Here is a 23,472-nt window from a genome sequence, read left to right on the forward strand (position 1 = left end):
ATTATTTTTTATTTGCAAAGTCATCATTCATGAGCAGGACCATCAGTACAATTTAATACAACCCACAAGATTTTGGCATAAAATTTTCCCTGGCACTTAATTTTTTTAAATGGGTATAAAGTGTACAAAAACAAGTAACCTTAAATAGGTGAGTACATTTTTAGAGAAAATGTCTACTTCTTATGACAAAAAAAAAAAAAAGTTCTGAAATGCCATGATGGAAGGCTGAGTCCTCACCACTGAGCACCCTACAGCTGTTGTCTTCTTCTGAATATCTTCAGGTTTTGTCGTCCACTCAGCGAGAAGACCAGGAACGAATTTTTAATTAAAGGGAAACATACCAAGTAGCTAAATTCTGTACTGTTTTAGAGAAACTGGTGGAAGTTTTTGGACTGCTAATCTCTAGGATTCCTTTTAATTGCATCATTTTCAGTATGAATCAAAATTTATTAGCCTCCTTTTTTTAAAAAAAATTTTTGGCCTCACAGGGGAGATCGAACCTGTGCCCCCTGCATTGGAAGGCGAAGTCTTAACCACTGGACCCCCGGGGAAGTCCCCTTATCAGCCTCTTTTTTTCTGTTTTTTTCTTTTTTTCTTGAGGAGGGACCAGGATCCTGTTTTAATTGCTGCACTGTAGTTTCTTGATTGTTCCTCCTTTGTTACTGTATTCCCTCTTTCCTTGATTAGTAGCTGTTTGAATCGGCCCTTTGGAACTCAGGGCAGGTGTAGGAGGCTGAAACCTTTACCCTGGAAATAAGAAATGGGGGACCTGGAAAGGCTTTTGTGCCCAGGAGGGCCCCACAGGGTCTTGCTCGGTTTCAGTAAGAAGTTGAATTCAGCTTTACCTCTTAAATTCTCCAAAAGCATATCAACATGACATTATGACTCCAATAGATTCAAAATTCAGAAACATTTTTGTATTAGACATGGTTTTCAGAGATTGTAACAGCAAGAGGTTTGTGAAGCAGAAAGAGCCTTGAACTTGAAGCCATGGCAGATTTGGTTTAATCTTGGACCTAATGTGCAGTATAGGAAGAAATTTCCCCTGGTCCTGGTGGAAAGAAGAAAAAGAGGAAGAAAGAAAGAAAGAGAGAGAGAGAAAGAGAAAGAGAAAGAAAGGAAGGAAGAAGGGGGGGAGGGAGGAAAGGAGGGAGGGAGGGAGGGGAGGGAGCAGTATCCCTCAGATAATCACTTTTACATGTTAGCTCATTTCATATTCAATCAAAGTACCTGAAAGGAAATAATGCAGACATATACCAGTGAAGCCAAAATCTTGGCATCTGTGCACTGGTGCCAAATCGAATCTCAGAAGCAGAGTTTTGGGTGAAGTAGAAATTATTGCTTTGCCAGGCAGAGGGGGACACAGTAGGCTTGTGCTTCAAAAACTGTGTGTCCCCTAGCCTCTTTTTTAATAATGATTTTTGTTATATTCAATCTTAGAAAAGACTGTTTAAGGGGTGCAAGCTCAGGTAGTTCCCCTCGTTCTGTTTTAAATCTGTAAAACATTCTCAGCTGAACACAGAAACAGCCTGTGCCATTCTTAAGAATCATATACTTCAAACCTTGCTCAGCCAAAGGCTCAGCTGTTTTGAGAAAGGTGGCCAGCTCTAGGCAGGTGTCTGATTCACTCTCCACTGTTTCTCCATGTGCTTTCAGCTGCTGATGGTAGCATCTTCAGCCCAGGAAAACATGCTATCTGCTACATTCTCTTTGGAATATTTGGGATATCAAGTCCTATTTACAAAACAGCATGTGATATAACGTACCCCTTTCCCTTGGAAATAAAGGGCTTTAGGCTTATTGGTCTGTAAAGTGATATGTGTTTGATTTGAGTCTTAAGCTTTTAAGTCTAGTTCCCCCAAGTCTCTAAGAAAAGTAACTGAGAAACCACCAGCAGTTCTGGCTGGTTAATGCTTTTTTTTTTTTTTTTTTTTTTTAAGACAACAACAACATCTCAGATATTGGAAGCCAGTGTGTTAATCACTATAGCATTGTCTTCAAAATGTATTACACTTTAAAATTTTCTACACTGTGGAAAGAAAGAAAAAAAAGAAAATATTTAAAAATCATTTCACTACCTTTGGGTATTAGATTTTTACAACAGGCATCTTTAGCCCATCAATAATTAATATGTCTTTTAAGAGATAAGACATCTGCTAACAGATAGGAGTCTGGTAGAATGGTTTCCTAAAGGAAGTTGGCTCAAGTATCCAAAACGTTAAGTGGTTTTACCTTTTCTCCATCTGCCTTTCTTATTGCTTGCTACCGCTTCACTTATTAATCCCTAGCAGAGCTATGGCTGAGACAAGGGAAATACATTATTATAGAGTTGAAATTTATTTAAGGTGAATATCATCTTCAAGTTATCATCTCCAGATTTGGTGGGACATGATCATTACAGGATGGGCAGGTATGGAGGATATAAGCTAGGTGGAACAGTATCTAATCATGGGTACATCTGCTCCTAGGTCTTCTTACTCCTGTGTCTCCAGGGCTGACCAATCAATACAGCCATTTCCTGGGTAGTTATTGTGCATGTTTATCAAAAGGTCACAGAAGCATCTTCCCTGTGAGGACTGAGCTGGCAAGTTGATATTCCAGCGTTTCCACAAAATCATATATTTCATGATGATTCATTTCACATTGAGTCCCGCTTCAGGGATCACAATTTTCTGTGTCACCTGCATGATGAATGGTGACAGGCTAGATTGAGCAATGTTGTCTTTAGAACTTTTGGTATTTTATGATGAGGCACCATGGGTGGGTGGTCCTAACACCTTCCAATCAAGGCTCTGAAAGCTCTAGGCAAACCCTACCAGGAGACAAGCATAAATATTTTCATTGTGTGGTTTACAAATGGGCAACCTGGGTAATCTACAGCCAAAGTTGATTATGGGTGAGGAAACATTTCTACTTAGACAGATGCAGCCTCATTCAAAGGCTCATGTAAGCAAAACATTTCGTGTTCTCATTGCAGCATTCTGTTATGTAGTCAGGCAAATTAATCCTTACAATCCGCAGCCTACTACTCTGTTTTCCAATTATTGTCCTATTAAGATTTTGTAGAAATTTGCATTGGTGAGACAACCCCGGTGAATGTAATTTAATAGCTTGTGTTCATGTTGGAGAGGGTTTTAGATAAATGCTTGTTCTGTAAAACAGAAAAAAACAATTCTTGTCTTCAGTTGATCTATAGATGACAAAGAAGGGTGAGGGGAGATAAAGAGCCCCAGAGAAGGCGAGATGTCTCTGCAAAAATGACTAGGAAGCATGCAATAGAAAACGTCTAGAGACTTTCCTTTGGGCCAATCCAAAGGAACACTGCTAAGATTATATTTCTGTGGTTGAGCGACAGGAGCCCCCATGGCACACAGAACTCTGGAGAAGACTGACACTTACTGGCCTTGAGCCAGAATGGGGTTCATAAACACTCTGTGTCAGAATCATGTGGGGACAATGAAATATGCAGATTCCTAGACTCTGACCCCAACAAAGCATCAAAACTACTTGGGATGGGGTCCAAGACGTAAAATGATCCTCAGGTGACTCTTATGTATCCTAAGATCTGCGAACCATGGACCTAGGCTGTTTTTCTTATCCGTGTCTCTTCGTAGGCAATGTTAACATTTAACCATCACTCCAAGTGGCTCTTATCATTGTGGCTTAGTCTCACATGAATTTAACCTTATTAAGACTAATTAGAAAAATTATGACCCACATGGTTCAGTCTCAGAATAATGACATAGTCATGAATACAGTCCAGCCATCAAAAATTAATTTCAAAATAACGGCAAGTCTTTCATTTCTGGAAAGAACACAACTTGCAAGACATTTATGGGTTTCTTCACAACACCGCCTTCCTCTCCCATCTGTTCCTCCACGTACACCCTGCTGCTCAGTCTTCAGTGATCTCCACGGCCCTATTCCTTCACTGCCAGCCCTACCATGAGAACATTTCATTCTTTTCTTCCACCAACTTCTCTCATAATTCTGCATCACAAAATCCTAAAAAATGAGTTTGGCAAGGGCAGGATCCTCCTTTGAGGTTGAAGGAGAGGGGAAAATTGGGTGCAGACAAAGCCATTCTGGTGAGCCTCAGGAAAGGAGAGTTTGGGAGCCTACGTACAAAAATAATTTTACTCCCAACATGTTTATAGATTTATATATCTTGTTCTTAGGATGGAGTAGATTACAGGGAAGAGTTAAACAGGGGTCAAAATATGGAAACGTGACAGTTTCTCAGGTTCCTGAAGGAGTTTGGCTCCATTAATATGTTATCATTTTGTTGAGGGGGGTTCAAATGAGAGAAAGAAAAAAATGCATGGAAACTTCAAATTTAAGCTTTCTCATGGTCTCTAAAATGTATAGAAAATATAAGGTATACTTTATATCTATAAAGGTTAAAGATTTAAAAACTAAGTTTTTGCTACCAATAAAGAGATGAAAGTTTAGAAGTCTAATAAAAAATAAGGAAATCATGTGTTTTTGTCCAACGGGAAAGCCACAGGTGAATGTGTGATCTCCAGGTGATGTTCATGCCCCGCCATAAATCACAGTTGTTTTAAGAGTATAATCAATTTGAAATGAAGGTAGAAAGTTAAATTATAAAGCTGATATGCATATGAAGACAATTGTTTTATTATTTATTACTAAGTATAAGAATGACAATTAATATATTTTAAGAAAAGGTCGGGAGTAGCCCACGTCCCAGTGACTGTGCTGGTCACTCTCCATGCATCTCTCTCATTCTAACAGCAGCCTTATAGGTAGCCTTATTCTTATCTTACAGAAGAGAAAACTGATTTTCACAGACGTTAAATAAACTAGTTAAAGTAGCAAAACTGGGGTGTGGGTAGATCCAGGATTTAAGATCCAGTCAGCCTTACTCTAAGACTTTTCTTCATATCATCCAATATTGCCCTCAAAATTCATAACAATTGAATCCTCTTTCTGGAAGAGGTGTTTGTAGACTTGAATAGATGGGACATGTTCGGTGCAGTGGGTTGTTGTGGATTCCTACGTGTGAACTACTTGGTAGTGCAATCATATAAGGTGAGCTAACTCAAGAGCGTCTGAAGATGCTGTACCTTGGAGCCTGTTTCCTTCATACCTGGTGTTGCCCAAGGTAAAGCTGGCCACGTGCTCTAAGCCACTCAGCCTAGGGGAGACTTGTGAGCCTCCACTGCCAGGCCTTCCCTCATCCTGCCACCGTAGGCATCTGGCTCAGCAGGACAGAAGGTGTTCATCCTTCCTCTTGCCCTCTCCTGCTCCCATGTTTGATGAACACTTCTGTCCATTCTGGAATCCTTAGCCCCTCTCTCCTGGCCCATGGTTTAGCCTCCAGCACCCCATAGAGAACAGCCTCTCTCTGCTTACAGTTTCCCCTAGGAAATATCCCCAGCTGCTCCTCCAGGATAGCTGATTGGCTGAACCAGCACACAAACTGGTTCTCTTTCAGCCGATCCTGTTCTTAGTCTTCACCCACGCTCTTGGCTGGGAATCTAGAGCCTTCCTTTACTGTGCAGCTGGTCCTTGCTTTGGTTCAGCATTTCCCCCCTCTTCAGGGCTTCACACCTGCATTACATTCTGCATTACAGCCCTCACTCCTCCATTCTCCCCACCCGATAAAACCTTTGGGTAAAATCTCACTGCAGATATCATCTGATAGGCTCAATATGGTCCCGCCACCATTGTTTGCCTGAGTGACCTTGAGATACGTATAGTGAAAGCTATCTCAGTATAATTGAGACATTCTCTTTAGGGTTTTGTCTCAATGACAGAACCATGAATTTATGAACTGGGTAATATCATTAGGGAAACTTGGCTTCATTTCATTGATTCAAATCATAGAATTTTAGTGGAAACAGTCCTTCATTTTGCAGATGAAAAATGGACTGGACTAGTAATAACAACTATAATAATAATCATGACGGCAGTGACAACTGTTGGTGTTGATGTAATCTTTGCTATACATATAGGGCCAGGCATTGTGCTTTACATATAGGAGCTCATTTAACCCTAACAAGGCCCTAACAGTATTAACCATGAAGCGCAGCATCTGGGTTCTAGTAACATTAAGATCGTGGAAATAGAAATGAGTGTTATTACAACAACTAGCCATAAAACCCCATTTGTTCTAGTGCACCCTCAGGAAATAATCCAAATCCAACACAAATCCAAACTTTAGCCCAGATTAAAACTATTCCCTTCAACAGCATTAACTTTCTGCTACTTTTCACAGAATCACTGTGAAAAATTCATGAATCGTCACAGCCTCTAACCTAAAGACATTTTGATGCTTTCATTCTTTTACATGTGACACTTCAGTGACATTTTGCCAGCTGTGGCAGGTCAGTAGCAACATATGAACTGAAATTTCTGCCTGAAAATGGTTACTCAGATGGTCAGAAGGAAACCCAGAGAGCGAGTATAAGCACATTATATTGTTGATCAACAATTGTCAGTGATACTTATGTTGCATTTTAGGAACTGAAAAGAAAGTAGGCAATAAGGGCCATCTCTGTCACATCAAATACATGTGCATACTTTTTAAATACTTTTGTGAATTTTTAAAACCTGTTAAGGGAAACATGACGTTTGGCATTTATGACCTAGCTCACTTTCACCTACTGACACTTCTACTAACAGCAAACATAGTCTCTTTCAGCCATGGAATTGCTGGAATGTCCTGAGGAGAACCTTGTCTCTGTGATATGAGAAATATGATGCCGGCCTGGTAAATTGGTTCTATAATGTGATTGTTATGCAGATCAGACATGGTTGTGCTTGTCTTGGCCGTGACTGTACAAAATTTGCGGATTCTAGGACAAAGCCTTGTCAAACAAGGTCCTGACTGTTAATAGGTCTCCTGGGTATCAGGAAGCCTTGACCATCTGACCCCAGAATGCAGCCAGCAACGTACCCGGCCCACGGTGAATTAGAAGCCAGTCTCGCATACGTTTGGGAGAAGGCAAGATAATCGTCCGAGTTTGATCACTTGTGCACAAGCTAACTTCAGAAGACCTGCCCCCGACTATAGCAACCGCAGCCTTCCGCAAGGAACTTCTTCAACTAGCCAATGTGGGTTTCTTCTTACGAGCACCTGTCTCCTTCAGCTGATACTGCAACAGATAAAATAAAATCCAGCCTCACCCTAACTCAGTCAGCCTGCCTCCTAAGACTGTATTATTTCCCATGGAGAAGGCTGGACCTTAGTTCTTTAGTAACTAGGAGAAGTGGGGATGTGGACGCCAGGAGGCTAGAAGGTGGAAAGTGTGTACCTATATAATTCCTGGCTTCAGCACTTTTTTTTCTTACTATGGCTGTATCTAAAAGAACAGTCAGAGGAACTGTTTCTGAATTAATAGTTTGGGACCCAGAATTCCCTTTTTATATGTATCCACGGTTCACAGCTCTTTGAACCAATGGGCCTAGAACCCAGTTTTCTGCCACTCTGCGGTCTTTCTGGTATAACAGCAGTGCTGGCTGCACATCTGAACCCCCTGACAGAGTAAAACAAAACATCATTTTGATTCAGTTGGTCTGAGGTGGAGACCCAGCCCCTGGTATTTGTAATACCCCCAGGTGCTTCTGTTACCGAACCAAACTTGGGTCCGCTCAGCTGCATGCAGCAAGTCCAATCTACCGATACCGGGTTGTGCTGAAGGAAAGTGCAGGGTTTGATTGCAAGGCCAAGCAAGGCGTATTAACGGCTAATGCTCAAAAGACCCGAACTCCCCAGTGGATTTTAGGGAAAGGTTTTTAAAGACAGGGTGAGGGAGAAGGTTGCTGAGTGCTTGATCAGCTTGTGGACATACTTCTAGTTAGCTGGTGGTGAGGTAATCCGAAGTCAACGTCAACCTTCCAGTTCCAACCAGTTTGGGGATCTACGTGCTTGTGGTCAGCAGGCAGTTTAACTTCTTCCACCTGGTGGGCATTTCAGTATCTGCCCAAGAGCTCAAGGGTGTGGTTCAGGAGGAACTAAAGGTCCTTGACTTGAATGGCTAAGCTATTATTTTGTCTTGCTTGACTGTTTTCCTTTGTTTCTGCGTTTTCTCACTTTTCTGATTAAATTTGCTCTTTGGAATCTGGGGAAGGCCTTAGAGGCTCAAGTTTTCCGTAAGCAAGAGGCAGGCAGAGGACATGGGGTGGTCTCTCCCAGGAAGGTCCCATAGGGTTCTACTCAGTTGCACCTCTAGTATGCAACCAGAATTGAGAACCACCATTCCAACAGATTTTTGTTAACATATGAGTTACAACAGCTTAAGTTTAAGTGTACTGTACATCAGCAAGTACGGTTGGTATCTTTAACAGGTAAAAGCCCGAGAGACTCAGCCAAAATGTTAATAATCGGTGGTATATGGGAAAAGGCTTTGTAAATTCTAAAGTGCTAAACAAATGAGGTCTTTTTATTAATCACCAACAAATGTTTCCTAAGAATGTCTGTGCTGGGAGTTCTGAAGTTAGTAGCCTTGGTTTTCACCCTTATTAAGAGATTTTGGCCTAGTTGTTTACAATCGAATAGATGGTCATTTGTTTCCAGTAAATGTGTCCTATGAATAGCAGCAGTAATTGCAGTCACCTTGTAGGCCGGACAACCAGATACAGTATTACAGGCTGCAGGGCAGCCAGGGGGTTCATGACCAGCAACAATTATGACACAAGTTAAAAAGCCAGGTGGCCTACTGCAATTTTTAAGGGCTCTCACACAAAGAGAAGCTAAGAAACCAGGTAACCAAAGGTCACTTCTGAATGTCAAGTAGAGCTGGGGCTCCCTTTCAGGTGTCCTGGGTTAGATTAAGAAGACAGTCAAAACTCTTAAGATGATTCCCATGTAATAAATTTTGTTCTGTGACTGGCAACCATTACATAGGGCCAGTGTTGCCCCAACCAGCAAGGTGAATGTCTGATGCACTCAGGTCAATAAAAGACAAGAAATTGCAGGAAAGCAACCCCTGCACGTGTAGGCATGTCTTGTCGTTTGGAAGTATAACTGGAGCTGATAACAAGGAGAGTTAATCTCTGTTGGGGCCTGAGCTCAGTGTTACCTGCATTTTACAGATAAACATACCCTCCCTTTGTGGGCTGTTTATTACACATATTTTCAAAGTTTTCTCCAACATTATTTCACATGAGCTCAGTGATAATGTAGGCAGTATAGGTTTTGCCTCAGTTTTGGGATTGAAGACTTTGACACAAAGAGGTCATGAGCCTTGTCCACAGCAGTAAGGGTCAGAGGTGAGCCAGGAGCCCAGCAATCCCACTCTTCCCAAGGTACTGCCCCCACTGGCCCTTCGGTGACCGGCCGGTGATTTAAGAGATTCACAGAAGGGCTCCTTAAAAAGAGCAAGGACTTCTGATATGTTAAAGCAAAGATTTGATTTGTGTACATATTATGAGTAAACTATTACATTGTAGTCATCATTAAATCCCACAGCTTGCCCTTCTCACTTTTCTTTCTGTAAACAGGTTAATCACCCATGCTTCTAAAAATTCCTCACCATTCCCTCATGCTTGATTCCCAGGATTTGTCTGAGGTCGCTAATTTAAATAATCTGAGAATTTGTGTTGGCGGTTTTGTTTTATCCTAGTGTTCCAATGTATCCTTGTTGACAATGTTTTCTGGCTCAAACCACTGCTCTATTTATGGTTTTGTAACAAAGAACAGAACACCACATTGAAACTGTTTCCCTCATTCTTTAGCCTATGTATTTTACTACTTTAGCCCTTCAGGTCAAAAGTTAAGCGTTAAAGAAATGTTTCTTGTGACCGAATAGCTCATTAAGTCCCCTTAAGAAAGTTCCCATCCCGTAGTCCTGGGTTAGTTACAGACATTACTTGTAGATAAATTCACTTTTAGCCTAGAAACCTTTCGAATAAGCAGAGATAAGTGTGGTAAAGTAAAAGTAACTGCTAACTACTTGAATTTTTTGCTGGAGCTCTGTGATCCAGCCCACCTGAGCAAGCAGAGAAGGAAATGTGATGCTTTCCTTCAAGGCCAAGTGGCTCTAAGAAGTCTGCAATCCCGCTTTTTCCTTAGCAGAAGAGAGGCCTGAACTGTACCCCGAATTAAGATAGCTCTTTAGGACATTAGCCCGCCATCTCGGTCTGCTGGCTTTCCAAAAAGTCTGTATTCTGGCCCTAACACTATCCCCTGACTTATTGGCCTGCCGTGCAGGAAGCAAGTTGTACGAGCTGCGACTCGGTAAGAGTTTGAGTTCCAAACCCACAAATTTAGAGAAACTATTCTACCTCCCTTGTAAGCCCTCAGAGTTTTACAGGAGCCAAAGCTTCTGACAAGTCTTTTAGGTCCCTTTTCCCCCCACCATTTCTTCTAGACCGGTAATCAGACTTCTGTTACCCCACTTCTGTCTGAGGAAATGGCCTCATCCCTGCCCTCCTGCAGGTCCATAGCTAACAAAAGATTATTCTTAGAGAACCCTGGACTCAGTTTAAGAGCTGACAATGGCACTGCTTGGAGAGCACCAGTTGCGGTTTGTTTTGCCCTGACCACAGCAAGCCAAGATGCTGAGATACCGAGATTTAAGGCAGTTATATATATTTGCGGCAAGGCAGTCAGACGAAGACACAGAAAAACAGAACTCAAATCTTGCCCGCAGAAGGCAAGGGGCGGGGGTATTTATGGGATGAGGAATGAAGCAGCAGGGTGGTCTGAGGCGTGGAGAGCATGGAGAGGTGGGGAAAGGTGATTGGAAAAAGGTGTGGTAATCGACATTCTGCGCAGGCGTAACTAGGCTACGGGCCTCCACGTTCAAAAGGTCACTGAGCGACACTCGCGCATGCCCAGTTGGATGGTCGGTGGTCCTATCTCATCTTAATCGACTCAGCTCGAACTAGGTGCAGCTGACTCTGAGTTCCTGGACAACAACTTGGGCAAACATCTTATTATATAGGCTACGTGCAGCTTGGAGGACATGCAAATCTTAAAATGACCTTGACTAGTGAAGGCAGGTGAAATGGATTTAACCCACGGTTTCATCCCCAGATGCCTAGGTGTGGCCCTGAGGGTTGTGCATTGACCTTCACACCTATTACAGCAGCAAGAATGTGGATGAGGAGCCAGAGGGACCGAGGGCTGGTTTTCTGCTTTGAGATTCTCCAGGCAAGTCCCTCCTAGCATCTTGGTTCTTTGAGTGCCTCATTTCTCAGCCACAATGTAAGAATAAATGTAGTCCCAGCAACACACTGGTTGTCTGCATGGAGCAAAAGATATAGGTGAGGCGCCTAGAGTGTGTGCTTCCAAGTTATGCTCTAGCGGTAACCCTCTGCCTTAGTTAGGTCCCCACTGACCCTTCTGTCTCCTACCTTGTACTTTAATTTGAGCTGTTCTCTTTGTTGAAATATTCAACTATTTTGTTAAAGGTGGAATACCATAGCAATTTAGAGTGAATCCCCTGGAGTCAGACTGCCAGCATTCCAATTCTGCTGTGTAGTTTTAGGCAATTTACTTAACCTCTCTGTGCCTCAGTGTCCTCATCTGTAAAATGGGAATGATAAAAATAGTACCTACTTTTACATTATTGTTGAGGATTCTATAATAAATGTAAAGTGTTTAAGACAGTGACTGGTATAGAAATGTTCAGCAACTGTTACTTTTCTTAGTAATAATTCAATCTCTTAACTTCTTTCAACAGCTCAAAATGTCTCAGCTTCTCCAAAAGCCTTTCCTAACTTGGCAACTTAGTTTTCATTGCATCTTCTGATCCCAGTAGATGTACCTTGAATAGCACAACCCTGCTATAGTTTGTTATATTATACTGCCTTATTTTCTTCTTAAGGCATTTAATCTCAACATGACTTTTATCCAGTAGACTGTAAACTCTTTGGGGGCACAGAAAATCATATCTTCTACCTGCCTGCTCACCCCCATCCCCACACCCCTTCAAAATTTGAGTGTGATTTTTCTATTACCTGCCCTGCTGGGATGGGATTGAAGAGTTCCCCTGGCCCTTCCATCCAGTTTGCCTGTCTAGGCATAGGCTGGACCATTACTCACAATACTGGGCAGGTTTTAAAAGCAGCCCTATAATATCCAAGCCTCATCTGGAACCTTGAAGCTAGAGAGTCATTACAATGCTTTTCCCTCTTTCAATCTGACTCTTCATTTACTAACTTTCATTTTTTGAGGATGCATTTGTCATCTCACTAGATTGTAAACTCCTTTGAGTACAGGGATCAATTCCTATATCATCTTTGTGCCTTCCTTCCTTCCACCATGCCTCCCAGGAGCTCAATAAAGTTTTGCAAATGCAGTGGGGTAATAATATTGTGTATCAAGGATGTGACTTTGTTCCTGGTAATCCCTTCTATCATCCAGCCCTCCCACATTCAGTAAAGACATTCATTGTCTGAGAGATAAGTCATTGTAACAGAAAAGCAGAAATCGAGAGTTCATTCTTAGCTCTTGAGTTTCAATAGTTTAAGCCATTTGGGATTCACAGCATAAATTTTATGCCACAAACAAAAGATTTGGAAGAACACATAATTAGAGCCAGTTTCTCCTGGCTACTCTCAAGCTAGATAAAAATTCCATAGGCTGGGGAAGTGTGGAACAGGGAAGGAAAAGAGAATTACAAGACAGTGGGTTAGGGGCACTGCTCTGTGAGGGTCAAGACTAGTTGGGGGGGGGGCGGGGCAGAGAGAGACACACCAGGTGTGGCTGGCAGATGTAAGAGCAGAAGCACTTGTGATTTACTGGGTAGAAACTCACCAAGTTTCCCTGAACCTAACATAGCTTGGGAGGAAAGTCTGTAAGGAGTATCTAGTCAGACAACCCTGAGCCAGCCTAACAGGCTTCCAAGCCTAGGAGTATAAAGTAACTGAGAGAGAATCTGACTCAGGAGGCCTAGCCGTGCGGAGACAGCAGCCTTCTAAGTGAAGCAGGAGATGAGAGATTCTGTCTCAGGGAATACCAGTGTGGACGGGTGCTCCTCTGACCTGTGTTAATACCTTGAGTTTTAGATGCACCCGTGGGGTGTATTTGCAACCCTGGTAAGTGGAGGGAGAAATCTCCTTGGTAAGATGGGGACTCAAAATATAAATTAATTTTATTATGAAAATCAAAAGTTACATTTTTAAAATGCCTGAGTGTGTGAGCTGAAATTCTTACCAACTACACAAATAAAAAATACATTTAAAAATTTCCCTTCAGATAATCACTCCAGTTGGGCACTAGGTTAAAATTTGGAAGACACAGTAGCCTTCCTTGGTATAAATATGGGGAAAAGGGGGAGTGAAGGAGAGAGAGAGGAACGGAAAGGAAAGAAATCCATGTATAAAAGATAGGGTACTGGAGTTGTTACTTCCCTTATTATTTTATTTAATGACTCAGTATGTATTCATTCAACATCCACTTTATGCCACTGTGCTAGGTGCGTAGTCTGCGGAAGCCCGTGGGGTTTACAGGGGATGATTAATTCTTCATTTTTATTATCCAGTTTCTGCACTGCTGTTTCATGAGGAGGAACTCATGTACCACTTGCATTTAAAAAGAAAAAAGAGACACGAAGAAGGGCAAACTGAAGGTGTAGTGTGAAGCAAGCAGTGTGGCTGGAATGCAAGGAGTACAGGATGAAGAGCAGTGCTAGGTGCTCTTTCATTGCCAGGCTCTGCCCGAACTTCAGCAGAGCAGAAGTAAGTTCAGTGTCATGCACTCTGGATGCATACAGCCCAGGGTGCAGGGTCATGTCTAGTATAGGAAGTAGTTTCCAGGGAACTGGGCATTTTGCATCCATCTCTAGGTGAAGCATGTGGATACTCGGGTGAGAGCAGTGTAGTCCATGTCCACTTTCACTGCCTTTTAGGAACCAGTATCCAGCAACATCTACAATTTCACAGTGTTTCTTGTTTTTGGAATATTGGTGCTGGCCCAGACCCAGCTCAAATGCTCATCAGCCTTTCATCAGCTTCTCCTTTGGCAGTGAGTCATTAGGAAATGACTCATTTTCCCTAGCAAATCAATGGTGTAAGTGTGGGGGGAGGAGGTGGCCCTGGTCAGCCCCTGGAGCCCACTTAACTTCAAGTCCCACAGTCTCACCCTGTGTGGGTTTAATACTGACCACGAGAGCCACACGCTTTCATCATGTTGTACTTTTTTTTTCAGTTTTTTTTTCTTAATTGGAGTATAGTTGCTTTACAATGTTGTGTTAGTTTCTGCTGTACAGCAAAGTGAATCAGCTGTACATATACATATATCCCCTCTTTTTTGGATTTCCTTCCCATTTAGGTCACCTCAGAGCACTGAGTAGAGTCCCCTGTGCTGTACAGTTGGTTCTCATTAGTTATCTATTTTATACATAGTAGTGTATATATGTCAATCCGAATCTCCCCCAATCAATCCCACCCCCCCCTTTCCCCTCTTGGTAACCATACTAAGAAAGTCAGAAAGAGAAAAACAAATATCATATGTTAACGCATATATGTGGAATCTAGAAAACATCGTGTTGTACTTTTTAATGGAGACTTCATATTTTGACGAGGTTACTCACTACCAAGTTTGGGCCAGGCTAGACCCTCAGCTTCAAGTCCATAGGATTTCCATAATGGAATGGACAATTCCTAGTTGTAGAAATGAAGGAATCTATGTTGTTCCTTGCACAGAGACAGACCTTTTTTTTTGAGGAGAGCCATTTCCATCACTGACCTCACCTACAAAGATTTGCTAATATCTTTCGTGTTACCATCATTTTTTCCATTTCTTTTTTGTTATAAAATTTTTAAAAATCAGTTTTAATTTTTTATCATGTACAACATACATATCTAAAATTAAACTAAAAGTCTTATAATTTAAAACTTTGAACTTTGGGGCTATTTTTCCTTTTATTTACATGTTTGCAATTGAGATGCTTATTCTGCTTATGTCTTGATTGATCAATTTTAGACTTTATTCACTTCCTGTTATAGCAAGTGACAAGTATTTAACTCTGTGACTCCTATACCTATCCCAGTGGTGTGCTGGAGCTTATTCTACCTGCTGATAGGAGCTGACTGTTAAATTTTCAGAAAATTTGCAAGTCAACTATTAAATGATTGGTAGCTTGGAATTGGCCATGGTGGGAGTATTTATGCCATGGAAACCAGCAAATGTCATCAGGGCTATTTTCCCCCAGAAAACTAGTTGTTACATATTTCCCAGCATACCACTGTTCCTCCTGCATACTCTCACAATTGTAGATTAATCTAAAAGTCAGAAGTTTGATTTTAACAACTCTGGTAAATTTTGCTCTCTGCATAGCTCATTGGTATACCAAAATTATTGACTTCCTTATTTTACATGGAGTTAATAATTGCCTCATCGTGCTGACACCTCCTGAAGTTAACGGACAATCCACAAAAAGTAAGGCAACCAGTAATTATGTGCTTATGAAGTATTCTTGCCAAACAAATGAATCTGAATCTATTTAAGCTTCAACAGCTAAATACCAGTTTATGGGTGATACGAAGAATAGAAAGCAAATTAGATGACACAAGAAAGCAACCAACTAAATCTAGAATGTAGGATATTCTACAGGACCAACGACTCACTTTTCCTACTAACTCAATAGCATAAATGGAGCAGGGAGGTAGGAAACTACTATTATAGAAAAATCAGACTTAAAAGTCATAACCCCCTGTTTTCATGTATGGACCTTGTTTGGACCCAAACTCAAATCAAGGAAAAATTAAAAAGTATGCTTGAGACAATCAGGAAAATTTGCCCATAGACCAGGTATTAGATGACATTAGGAATTATTGTTGTCTTTGCCATGTATGATAATGGCATAGTAGTTATGGCTAAAAAGTGTCCTTATTGGTAATAGGTGAATAATGAAGTATTTGCAGGTGAAATCCTGCAAAGTTTGAGTAATTTTTTTCTTTTAAAAAACCCTGGGAAAAATATAGGGGGACATGAAACAAAGTGATAAAATTTGGTAACTGTTGAAGATGGATGATGGGTCTATGCAAGATTACTAGATTATTCTACTTAGGTGTAAAATTTTCATAATAAAAGAATGTAATTGCTTCATTCTAAACCTATTCAATAGTTTTCTTTGTGCTTACTAGCCTTGTAACTTTTTTCCAATGTACCACATCAGATTGGTTAAATATCAGTTAATGAATTGATACTGTTTTTGAAATCCTTAAACATAGTAGATAATCCATCAATGTCATTTCTTCAGGTTTTCCTCCCTGAGTCCCCCTTCTTCCTTTTCAATCGGAGGAGCAGCACATTGGGCTTTCTGCATAGCTGTTGATCTGCACTGCCCTCCTCCATGACCCTCAACTGCCCACATCTGTTTTCCTATGTTGGATTCATTTTCTCCCTCTTTGTTGATCTAGTCCCTCCTTTTGCTGGAGCACCTGCTCCAGTAGCTTCCTAAGAAAAAATAAATGTGAAGTAAAACTTTTCGGTCCTTGAATGTTTTTGTTTTTTTCCCCACATTTGATTTGGCCTCATACCTTCCCCCTCAAAATTTTGGAAGATTTTCTCCATTTACTTCTAGTCTCCGGTGTAGGTGTTAAGAAGCTCAATGCTAATTTGATTTCTTTTCCCCCCTTTTATGAAAATTACAAAATTTCTCAGCATATGCTATAGGTTGATCTCTATTTTTGATTGTGCCAGGCCCTTATGAAACATGTGTCTGATTTTTCTGGTTTGTTATGTCGTCTTACATTTTCTCTGGGCTGTTTTTCCATGACTCTCACTCACAGGATATTAGACCTATCGATCCCAATTTAAGGATTTTATTTGGAAAAACGCTGTGTGGAAGGAAACAAGAAGGAAGTCAGGGAAGGTTGAACGAGCTGCCAGACCAGGATGCTAATCTGACCCAGGTGAAGAGAGCAAGAGAAGGTTGGGTGGAAGTGTCCTTGACACTCCTGAAACTTACGGTTCAACAAAGCCGCCAGGGAATCCTTGAGCCATAGCCAGCTGACAGAGGAGTCCCCTTGCCTTAGGAATGGGCTGACCGTATTATTTCTGCTGCACTCAATCACTGGTCATATTCTAAACCTGGGCACAGACTCAGCTCAAGTGCAGTGATGAATTTCAAAGCGATGCACCTGGGGCCCTGGTCAATTACCTTCCCTGGAGGTCTGGGGTGCTAACATCATGGCCACTATTATAAAGCAGGTTTTATTATCATTATGTTGAGTGTGTTAGTCTATGTACTGTGCCTAGAACAGGGGTAGGCACATCACAAGTGCTCAGAACGCCTTAACTGTTTTTACTGAGTGCCAAAGAGCAGGCTGCAAATGTGTGTGATTAGCCAAAGAATAGTTATAAACTTTATTCTCTAAATTTTGGAATCTATTTACTTTAAGCCCTATTCTAATAGTCTTGGTTAACTTGAGTACAAGCCGAAGCCACTTAGAAATGACAGAGTAGAAAGAGATTGGAAGCTTTTTGGTATTATAACAACCAGAAAGATGGGTAAAGTGTGTTTGACAGCAGGGAAAGGGACAGAAAAACAGTAAGAGCAAACACAACAAAAGTGCATACTTTCAGGGTTTTTGACATCAGAGAACTTAGCTCCAGCAACTTCAATAGGCATAGGCGCTTCTTGGCATTTCATAAATGAAAAAACCAATGTTCACAATAATGACTCTAATATCAAGAAAATGTTTTACCAGCACTTTGAGGAAGCAGGAAAGTGCTTCAGAATGATGTCCATCCAGAATAGTAAAATTGCAGAGGAGCTTCTTAGAGTAAATCCTCCAGGTTTCTGGACAGCTGATAGTTTCATTGATCTAATTAAACATGTGGCTTTTTTGTTTTCCTGTGCATAATTGCATATCATTTCTCGCTATCACCTGATAATGAGCAATCCTTACTATTCTCATTTTACGACCTGATTTTATGTTGAGATCTCCACACCTTTCGTGGCATTAGTCATCACTGCCTGCCTAGGTTTACTTGCTCCCTAAGCAAACATGAAATCTCTATGATAAATCATAAAGAGAAGAACTTCCAAGTCATTTCAGTTGAGCTCCTGAGATGGGTTTGGCCATCCCATGACTGTCACTAAGAGGATTCTCACTCCAGTGGCACACAAGCCCCAGACACTTTGGACACTGTCTGTGCCTGCTTCCTCGACAGCATGTTCCTGTTCTTGCATGTGAACCACTGACACTCACAGTGCTTCCACAAACATTGGGCTAACAACAAAATTACTGGCCTGGGACATGACATCAACACCTTTGGAGAATAACTAAAGAACTTGATAGTTCATCTTCTAAACTCTCAGGAATGCCACCATCAGAGCCTAAGAAGCTGCTGTCTAGAGCAACAGACTTCCATTGTGAAATTGGGACGCTCACAGCAGGCACAGTGGGTCAGCAGCTGCCACATGAGTGAGACACAGAATGACAGAGAGGGAGAGAGAGCAGAGAGATACATATACAGGCAGAGACAAAGAGAGACAACATGCCAGTGTGCACACAGGGTCGTCCTGTTTAGTCCAGGCTGCTACAACAAAAATACCATAGACTGGAAGGTTTAAACACATTTATTTCTCACATTTCTTAGTCTGGGAAGTCCAAGGTCAAAGGCATAGGCAGATTCAGTGTCTGGTGAGGGCCCATTTCCTGGGCCCATAGACAACGCATTTCCCATAGACAACCGTCTTCTCATTGTGTCCTCACATGGAGGAAGGGGCAAGGGAGCTCTCTGGGGCCTCCTTATAAAAGCACTGATCTCATTCATGAATGCTCTGCCCTCATGACCTAATCACCCCCCCAAGACGCCCCACCTCCAAATACCATCATATTGGGGTTTAGATTTCAACATATGATTTGAGAGGGGAACATAAATACTCAGTCTATAGCATATCCAAAACCTTTTTCAGAGTTAAAAGCAGAATCTGCCTCATTTTTCTACTGATTTGTAAGCTCCTCGGGGGCAGAGCCGGGTTTGCTTGCAACTACACTAAGCAAAAATTTATGAGGAGGGAAACAGTCATGATAAGCAGGCAGTCCTTAATTCATATTTTAAAACAAAGAACAAAGGACAGTAATGTCCTAAAAGAAATGTTCCTGACATTGCTACAAGGATTAAAATAGCTGTTAATTTTGCATCGGTTTAATTTTCCCCAGTTCCTGGATGTTACCTCCTTTTAAGTCATCTGGTTTTTTTGGCCTAAGGGCTCAAAAGGCTGTATTAGATTCCATACATACTAATGGACAGCCAGTTGTTTTAACTGTACTGAATTAATTATCCCTTCTTTATCTTCTATTATCATGCACAGCCTTCTAAAGTCATCTATTTTTCTACCAGTAGTATTTCCCGTTCCCTTTTATTCTAGATGGCATCAGCACATTTTGAAATATACAGATCTAGAGGTAAAACAACTGAAATGTACAAGGAAAAGCAGACAGTAGCCTAGTATTTCACATTGTTACTTTTTTGTCTTATTTTTTTTTCTATTCCATATTTTATTTTCTCGTTTTTATATTTTTTTAAGACATGAAATAAAACGTGCTGCAGCTCAGGAATGAGTAAATTCAAGACAACAGTTGAGTAACAATCTTTAGAAACTAATATTTATCTGAATTTAAAACTGTAAATTAGTTTGTTTTTCCCCAAAATAAATTGGTCAGATATGAAAAAAAGAAAAGGATTATGAAGCATTCTAACTTTTGATTTGAGTATGAACATGTTGGCTAATTTGTATTTTTATCTGCCAGTCTAGATGCAATCACACTTTTAAAAGCAGATTCTTGTAATTTGCTTTTCTATAAAATGTCACCAATGCATTAAATACTTTGAAAACAGTCTTTGTAAATCAATCTGCACTTATTAGATTTGTTTAAAGGACAGCATTAGAATTCCATGCCAAGATTTAATTTGGTCTAAAATAACTCCCGGGCTTCCCTGGTGGCGCAGTGGTTGAGAGTCCGCCTGCCGATTCAGGGGACACGGGTTCGTGCCCCGGTCTGGGAAGATCCCACATGCCCCGGAGCGGCTGGGCCCGTGAGCCATGGCTGCTGAGCCTGCGTGTCCAGAGCCTGTGTTCCGCAACGGGAGAGGCCACAACAGTGAGAGGCCCGCGTACCGCAAAAAATAAACAAATAAATAAAATAAAATAACTCCCTACATGCAGAACATTTCCAAGGGCAGAGAGGCTAGTTCCCAATTATTTTCATGCCGGCAGTGCTAAATGTGTTTAATGACTCACCTACAAGCTGTGAGTTCTCTGAAGACCTCCCCATTCAGTGGAACACACAGTTTTTACCTTAGGCTATTTTACTGAAAAAAGAGGGAAATGGAGAATCATAGCCAAATGATAAGTGAAAGTTCTTACTTTGTTCTTGTCAATGGTATTACAGATTTGATCAACACGTTGACTGGCTTTTTGATTCAGACCTTGCAGACGCAAGCATGTCTTAAACTCACACAGTGTTTGCAGACCGGATGGATATTGCATTTTAAGTTTTCTGTACCACACACAGGTCTCTAGCAGGAGGTGCTGTCTCACCACCAGCTATAGATTCGCTATCCCCAACATGATTCACAGTCTACAGATTTTCTCCCGCTGTTTTCATGTAAGGTCTTTCTGGATTTAGTCCCTCACTCTTCACTAAAACTTGAGGTTAACATATGCACTTAGAAACTACGCTAAACCTCTTACGGCTATAGGCTAAATAAGAATAGAAAGCCAGTGAGATTAATTTACCTGTACAATTTTAAGACCAAGGTCACTTACTAGCTGATGGGATTGTTGCTTACTGCCATTCAGAGATAAGAGTTTTCTGTAAAGGACAGAGACAGTATTTTAGAGGGTAACCCTTGCCATATCGTTAGCCATAAGTTACCTACATTATTGAGTGGTACAGTGGGGTTTAATGGAAGGAACTTAGAGTTGCAGTCAGAAAGTCTGGGTTCTAGGCTTTGTTTACCACTTATTAATAACTACATTGAACGATTACTTCAGTTAAGTCTCAGTTTCCCATCTGTAAAATAGTATTAAGAGTATCTGCCTTCTCACATCTGAATATTGTGAAGATAAATTTAGATGAAGAACATTGTTTCAAGCCATGGAAAAATTAAACATTCTGAGTATTGTTAAAGGAATTCTATGTACGAGAGGGAAATAGGCAGAGATAACCAGATAATAAGTAGTTAGAAGAGTTGTAGATGTAGTAGGCTGTAAAGTGTGGACTGCAGGTAAAGGCAGATATGGGGCTGTGTCTTCCGGCATTGTACCTGCCACTGCCCGCACCCACCCGCCCCACCCCCACTTTCTGTTCTTGTCTTTTGTCTCTCAAACCTGCATCTAGCCATACCCTCTGCCTGCTGGTTTTATCCCACTCTAGTTCCTGAGCTTATCTGGTCCCAGCCAAGCCCAAATTGCCAATGGACTTCAGAGCTGATCCAATGGGCCTAAGAACTGTATCCATGGTCTAATAATGGAAATGAATTGCCCCGTGTGGTCCCCAAGCCATCTTGCTACCAACCATACTTAGGAGCAACAGAATTATATTATTTCCTCCTGAAGTCATCTGGTCCCAACATGGCTCTCCTCCCCTAAACTTACTCCATTTCCCCCCCTCGATTCCCATGTTGACTCAGTTCATAAGTCTAGTTACTACTTTAGTCCCCATTCCTTAGTCCTAGCTGATTACCTGTTTAAAACCCCAGATCCTCAAAGAACTTGAGGCACTGGGGCCTAAATGAACTGCCTTGACAGGAATCGGAGAGGTTATGATTAATTTTCTGTCAAACATACCAATATAGACTTTCAATAGAAAATTTCTATTTCATAACTAGATTTAAATGAAGTGTTCAATCAGGTCATAGAAATTTAGAACTTATTCATTTGGAAGTATTACTTGAAACCATTAGACTAGATGAGATTTCTTATGCAGAGTAAAAAGAGAGAAGATGAGATAATGAGGACTCAGCCCTTGGGAATATTCAGTTAGGAAATATGAGGAATATCCTGTAAAAATCTTCAAAAACCATTCTCTGAGGAAGTCCCCCTTCAGACTCTTTCTAAATGTCTGCCAGAAGAATGCTCAGAGGCATTGACTTCTTATCGCCATTAATATTCATTAATCACCAATTTTTAGATTAAAGGAAGAATGGATACTGATGTTGGCAGAGGAAGATAATGAAAGTTTTTAAGGGGCCAAGAAAATCCCTTGTGGAAGGAAAACTTCGTTTAGATCAACAATGCAAGGACCTGAGATCCAGAAACTGTTTGATCATATAAATTATGCTTTTAAAAAAACTGCATAATGATTACTTGAAATAAAGAGAATTCTTACACTGGATACAATATTTATATCTCAAAATCAGAAATCTTGCTGTATAAAATATTAACTAGTCATAAGATAATGGGAAAAAAGATTGATTTTTAATAGGCCATAGAGTACATCTAATTAATTACAAAAAATATAACTATAATATACTAGATATATTTGAAGAAAAATTTTAAATAATAATATAGGTCACTAATGAAGCCCTGAACATATAGAAAGGCATATTTTGGTCTTGGGTAGAAAGACTTATATATATATACATATATATGCAATTCTCCCTAACCACAAACCCAACAAAGTACAAATAAAACTTGAGGGGTAAGTACTTAATTGAAACCTAATTCTAAGTTTGAATAAGAATTATACACGCGGCTTCCGGGAAGATGGCGGAAGAGTAAGACGCGGAGATCACCTTCCTCCCCACAGATACACCAGAAATACATCTACACATGGAACAACTCCTACAGAACACCTACTGAAGGCTGGCAGAAGACCTCAGACCTCCCAAAAGGCAAGAAACCCCCCACGTACCTGGGTAGGGCAAAAGAAAAAAAGAATAAACAGAGACAAAAGGATAGGGACGGGACCTGCACCAGTGGGAGGGAGCTGTGAACGAGGAAAGGTTTCCAAACACTAGGAAGCCCCTTCGCGGGCGGAGACTGCGGGTGGCGGAGGTGGAAAGCTACGGAGCACCGAAGGAGAGCACAGCAACAGGGGTGCAGAGGGCAAAGCAGAGAGATTTCCGCACAGAGGATCAGGGCCGACCGGCACTCACCAGTCCGAGAGGCTTGTCTGCTCACCCACCGGGGCGGGCGGGGCCTGGAGTTCAGGTTCTGGCTTCGGTCCGAGCGCCGGGTGAGGACTGGGGTTGGCGGCATGAACACAGCCTGCAGGGAGTTAGTGCGCCACGACTAGGCGGGAGGGAGTCCGGGAAAGTCTGGACCTGCCGAAGAGGCAAGAGACTTTTTCTTGCCTCTTTGTTTCCTGGTGCGCGAGGAGAGGGGATGAAGAGCGCTGCTTAAAGGAGCTCCAGAGACGGGCGCGAGCCGCGGCTAAAAGCGCGGACCCCAGAGACAGGCATGAGACGCTAAGGCTGCTGCTGCCGCCCCCAAGAAGCCTGTGTGCGAGCACAGGTCACTATCCACACCCCTCTTCCTGGGAACCTGTGCAGCCCGCCACTGCCACGGTCCCGGGATCCAGGGACAACTCCCC

General features: G+C 41.5%; 1 protein-coding gene across 1 annotated transcript in view; it reads right to left on the minus strand.

Moving 5' to 3' along the window:
- GUCA1C (guanylate cyclase activator 1C) overlaps positions 1-23,138 on the minus strand; it is a 35,358-nt gene extending 12,220 nt beyond the window's left edge. Inside the window, 4 exon segments of the mRNA XM_027118499.1 lie at positions 20,301-20,454; positions 20,456-20,514; positions 20,673-20,748; positions 23,065-23,138. Coding sequence (XP_026974300.1) covers positions 20,301-20,454; positions 20,456-20,514; positions 20,673-20,748; positions 23,065-23,138 — 363 coding nt within the window.
- Between the last annotated feature and the right edge of the window lie 334 nt (positions 23,139-23,472).

Source organism: Aethalodelphis obliquidens, unplaced genomic scaffold (genome assembly GCF_003676395.1).
Source record: "Aethalodelphis obliquidens isolate GAN/ISIS:26980383/991018 unplaced genomic scaffold, ASM367639v1 scaffold1, whole genome shotgun sequence".
NCBI classification, from domain to species: Eukaryota; Metazoa; Chordata; class Mammalia; order Artiodactyla; family Delphinidae; genus Aethalodelphis; species Aethalodelphis obliquidens.